Here is a 5,293-nt window from a genome sequence, read left to right as displayed (position 1 = left end):
TATATATATATATATATATATATATATATATATATATATATATATATATATATATATATATTTATCTTAACATTTTATTAGATGAAAATTAGCATTACATTATTGCATGATGAACATAACTTAACACAAGAAAATAACATGAACAAAACTTAAACATTACTAGATGATTCAGGAAGTTTCAACATTATGATAATATCGCTGATAAATCTCGCAATTATCACTTTACTTCAGTCAGACCCTTTATTTTGTATCGGTGATATGTGATCTAGATAACTTTTAAATCTTCATATGTTTTCTGCTCAAACTTACTTAACATAATCTTCCCTTCATTATCAATCGTGGTGAACAGTACTCGATCTTAACCACATTTCTATTGTCGAAGTGGTGCAAGAGATTATCCAGTTTAAATTTGAGAATAGCAAGAGGAGGATCCTTTGTGAACATAGGAATCAACAGAAGATTTCACGTCATTGAAATACACAGATGCGAGATACCAAAATTGAAACATTGTGAGATTTTTTGTTAACAACATATGATGCATATTTATACATATTTTAAATCACTATCAACCACACAAAATTGTCGATACAATCACAATCCTACAAAAATATCAACAAAATCTCAAACATTGAAAATTAACCCTACCGGAGTTTTTAGGGTTCCGGAAAAATCCAATATTTCCTAAAATTTTTGAAAAAAATCCATAAAACTGATCAAAGATCAGATTTTTAAAAAATACCAGCAAAAACGTATACCCAATTTTTTTAATTGCCCAACCATATTTTTTTCGTGAGAGAAAATTTTCCAATGTCAGATACTCCAAAAACTCAAGAGAAAAATTCTCAAACACTTTTGCACTTCCCTCAATCCACGTGGTTTCTATTGTTCTCATTCATCCCTACTTATTAACCATAATACAACTAGATTCGAAACTGAATTTTGTTTGAATCCATCCTCTATTGCTAACGACAAAACCATAGCACTGAGCTCCACCACTTGCTTTGATGGTTTATTGAGTAGGTTTTCCCCAAACTTTGAGATGTTTATATGTTACTCCTTACAAGCTCATTATAAGTACGACATTTGCAATATTTTTATTTTAAATTAGCTTCTAATCGGACATTCTCGTGTCCGTTTATGCGTATTAACGTTTAAACGGACACTCTCATATTCCTGTCTGTTTATCCATTTTTTTCTAATGAACACGTGAGTCAAAAATATAAATAATTCTTTTATTAATTTTGATTTTAATTTAAATTATTTGTATAATAAATTTGGTAAATAAACTCATTTTAAAAAGAAAAAATATTATATAAATTGTGAGAAATTATTCTTATTTCAATTTTTTTATTTGAAATGTTGTGAAGTTAATCATTTATGGAATAATTTTGAAAGAAAAATAAATCATTTCAAACTCTATAGTTATAGATTATTTATCTCTCTTTTCTAACAAGACTCACATTTAAATTAACCCACATAAACTATTCCATGAGTATTACTTTCAATCACTCTAATTAATATGATTATTTTAAACTATACACAATACTTTGCCATAAAAATCAACCTAACGAATCATTTTATTAAAAAAAATGAGACGACAGGAGCATCATATTTGGATATCAGTTACCAGCAAAAGGGAATTAAGTATTTGGATATTTGAAAACACAAAAATGCCAAGAAATAGTAGCTAGGGAAAAATGGCCCAAAAAAAGAACAAAAATGTATAGAACAAACTACTCTTGAAAGATCCAAGAAGTATCAATATTCAGTTCGTCAAAGCTAAAAAGCTGATCAAGAACAACATGAAAAATTGAGCAGGTTTTTCTTTGATCCCGCCCCATTAACCAGACTTACTCGATTCACAGACAATTCGGCCTTATAGGAATCAGAGTTTAAGACTTTGCGGCTGATATTGTTGTAAATTTCACGGATGACAATCTCAAAGGCCTTTTGGACGTTGGTAGAATCGAGTGCTGATGTCTCCATAAAGAACAAACCTTCTTCTTCTGCAAAAGCTTTGCCTTCTTCTGTGCTCACCTCTCTGAGACTCTCCAAATCACACTTATTTCCGACCAACATTCTTGCTACGGTGCTATCATTTTGAGCTGCAATTTAAGCAAAAATCAAATTCTGTAAAAAATACTGTATGGAAAGCAAATATGTAATATGAATTAAGAACTTTAAGGCATGTAGATAGTGATATGTCAAAGGTAAACAAAGCAAGTTACAAAAGTTTATCTTCTGAATGCTATTTACTGAGCCCAGCTACAGACCTAACATGCCAGACCGAGACATTTTGCAGTCACACACCAACAGATCTAGGCCATTTATGAAATTTAAAATACAACTTGGAATACAAGTCATCTAATCTTCATCAGACTATTGAGATATGCGACGATTGAGATACGCATCTTCATTTCCCGATTCTTCAATAATGCAAATACCTTTGTGACATCAATTTTAATCACTAAATAATGCAAAGCCGTATCATTTAAGTCCATCTATCATACAAAATATTATCAAATTAGCTCTAAATTCGGGCTCCAGTATACTCATTTCTCTTAGTCCAACAAAAAAAATATTAACTTGATGACACTATGCAAAATGGAGAGACTCAATTGATAACACAAGGATGAAATTGTACTCACTTCCTTAAGATGCGTCTAAATTACACACACTCCTCTATTTTGTAAAAGATATTAACCTCCCTTAAAAATTACACATTTTCCTTATATTTTGTAATATAGAAGGGGTATGCATGTGTAATTTAAATAGACCAGAGAGAAGGTGAGTACAATTTCTCAACAAGTAACTAAGGGAGGTGGGTGTGTGTTTAAAAATAGGAGTCATAATATAATATAAATGTTATTTAAGTACACTTGCATTTTTTTAATATAATAATGGGTTATGTTTTTTTAATATAATAATAACATAGTTTTCCTTTTTTAATGATTTCCCAATTTTAGGCTACTGATGAAGAAATTCACATTCATATCGTGAAGGAAACAAAACCAGGTAGATATATTTCAAATTCCAAATGAATATATCCTAATCAAATAAAGAAATCTAGTCCATGCACAAATTAATTTTTTGTCATTAGATTCAGTGGTGGGATTTGTTAATCCAATGGTGAAAATTAACTTGTGTATGATATGATACAAGACTTATCTTGTGCACCATAGAACAAAGTGCATAATGTCATACTATAGTAGTATTGCATTTAAAAACATCTTAATTTATTAGTTTCTATAAAGTAAGTGCATATTCATTAAGGATTTAATTAGTATACAGTGTCGACCAATCAAAAATCGCCTACATGCAATTTATAACTGATTGACTGTGTATTATTTTAATCAATAAAATAACAGTTTATCAAAGTTAAATCCATATAAAAATAGAATAATGTCCAAAATACATATTTAACTCACCTTCACAGTATGGTAGCTTATAAAAACAAGGATCTAATCTTATGAAAATGTATTACAATTTTTGCTTATTACAATACAACACTTTTTCACATTTTTATATATATTAAAAATAAATAAATAAAACTAATACAACTTTTTAACAATTTTTGTTTATGATTAATATTGCTCATTTCCATTCAGTATTAGCTCATAGTAAGAGGTTGACGTTATAACCTCATGAGACAAAATTCAAACTCCATCAAAATTAGTCTTAATTCTTCAAAAAACTATATCCCCAATTTTATCGGCATTAATATGAGAACTCCGAAAATAGTAGTATTACTAATCATTAATAACAATAATTAGAGATAAATTTATAAAAATAACAGTTGCATATCTAAAAATTCCGAAAAATTAGGGAAAATTTTCTTTAAAACAGCTTATACTCAGACAAATGCAGTATCAAAAATAGTTGAATTAGTCCTAAAATCAAACACGAGGAATTCACATAATCATAATTATCAATCATATTAATCCCTAATTAACAGAACATAATGATACCAAGAAAAGAATGTAAAAAATGTACAGTATACTCACTTGTAAGCTCATCGAGCCACCTCTTGATGCTATCAAAAGTACCTCTTCTACTAATATCATAAACAACAAGAGCACCAAAAGCGCCTCTGTAATAAGCAGAAGTAACAGCTCTGAACCGTTCTTGACCAGCCGTATCCCAGATCTGCGCCTTCACTTCTTTCCCGTCGATCTCCACCGTCTGCGTTTGAAACTCAACGCCGATCGTCGCTTTGGAGTTCGAATCGAACTCGTTCCGCGCGAATCGGGAAAGGAGGTTGGATTTTCCGACGGCTGAGTCGCCGATTAGTACGATCTTGAATAGGTACTCCTCGGCTCCGTCGCCGTTCTCGTCCATTTTTGGTTGTGGTAGTTTGTGGTTGGCTTTGGCGTTTTTTGGAGAAATGGTGAAGTTGGAGTCACGTTTGTGGAAGAAAGGAAGAAGAAAAAGCGTGTGTGGATGGAATGAATGCAGAAGAACGTGAAGGGGTGATTTGATTTATCTTGCGTTGGGGTTTTGGGGGGTTTTGATTATTTTTTTAATTAATAGATAATGGGATTTTTGAGCATGGTGCGTGATTAGTGGCGGGATTTTTGTGATTTTTAGTGTCTAAAAGGGTTTTTTGACTTGCTTTTACACTTATTTTTGACTAAATAGAAAATAGTAAACGTTTTTTTTTAATTATGAGAGATTTATCTGTTATGGGTTTTTAAAATAATTACAAGATTACTAAAAATGAGAATAAAGTAAGAAGATTCTTTGAATATATATATATATATATATATATATATATATATATATATATATATATATATATATATATATATATATATATATATATATATGGGAACATGAATTAAAAATGAGGAAAAAAAACTAGAAATTGGATTAAATGGATAAATCTAGATTCACAATCTTGTTTGCACAAAGTTTCCTTCATAGTATAGGGACTATGGGAGTAAAAAAAAAGATATGTTACTAATCTATTTCAACCAAATGTTCAGTCGCTTTTTTAGTTGCCAAGAACAATGTAAAGTGATTTGAATGTCAAGATGATTAATTTAGAGTAACATTTCAATCATATGTGTTCCGTTAGGAACTATAATTTTTTTTTGGGAGGGTAAATTATTACTAATAGTTAATTGTTAGTGCATATTTATATTATTGCTTTGACTTTAATCATGGACCTTCAACTCTTTTAATACTTAATCAACTATTTTAAGTTAATTGAGCTACCCTCCCCATCCAAAGAAATTAGAAATGAAAGATGATACGGTTAAATTGTGACTGATGCGTGGAGCAGAATTTTCAA

General features: G+C 30.1%; 1 protein-coding gene across 1 annotated transcript; it reads right to left on the bottom strand.

Annotated features, from left to right (window-relative positions):
* Positions 1-1,559: 1,559 nt before the first annotated feature.
* Positions 1,560-4,558, bottom strand: LOC127127833 (ras-related protein RABA5b). The gene is made up of 2 exons (XM_051057113.1): positions 4,005-4,558; positions 1,560-2,105 (listed from the first exon to the last, which is right to left on the bottom strand). The coding sequence occupies exons 1-2, from the start codon at positions 4,336-4,338 to the stop codon at positions 1,792-1,794; spliced, it is 648 nt and encodes a 215-aa protein (XP_050913070.1). The 5' UTR covers positions 4,339-4,558; the 3' UTR covers positions 1,560-1,791.
* Positions 4,559-5,293: the final 735 nt, after the last annotated feature.

This window comes from Lathyrus oleraceus, chromosome 3, assembly GCF_024323335.1.
Source record: "Lathyrus oleraceus cultivar Zhongwan6 chromosome 3, CAAS_Psat_ZW6_1.0, whole genome shotgun sequence".
Taxonomy (NCBI): domain Eukaryota; kingdom Viridiplantae; phylum Streptophyta; class Magnoliopsida; order Fabales; family Fabaceae; genus Lathyrus; species Lathyrus oleraceus.
Note: the sequence above shows the minus strand (reverse complement) of the source record. Positions and strands in the feature narration are given on the sequence as shown.

Coding starts and splice junctions, on each gene's coding strand:
- LOC127127833 (XM_051057113.1), bottom strand. CDS start 4,338: ATGGACGAGAACGGCGACGGAGCCGAGGAGTACCTATTCAAGATCGTA. Junction 2,106..4,004: donor GTGGCTCGATGAGCTTACAA/GTGAGTATACTG, acceptor CTTAAATTGCAG/CTCAAAATGATAGCACCGTA.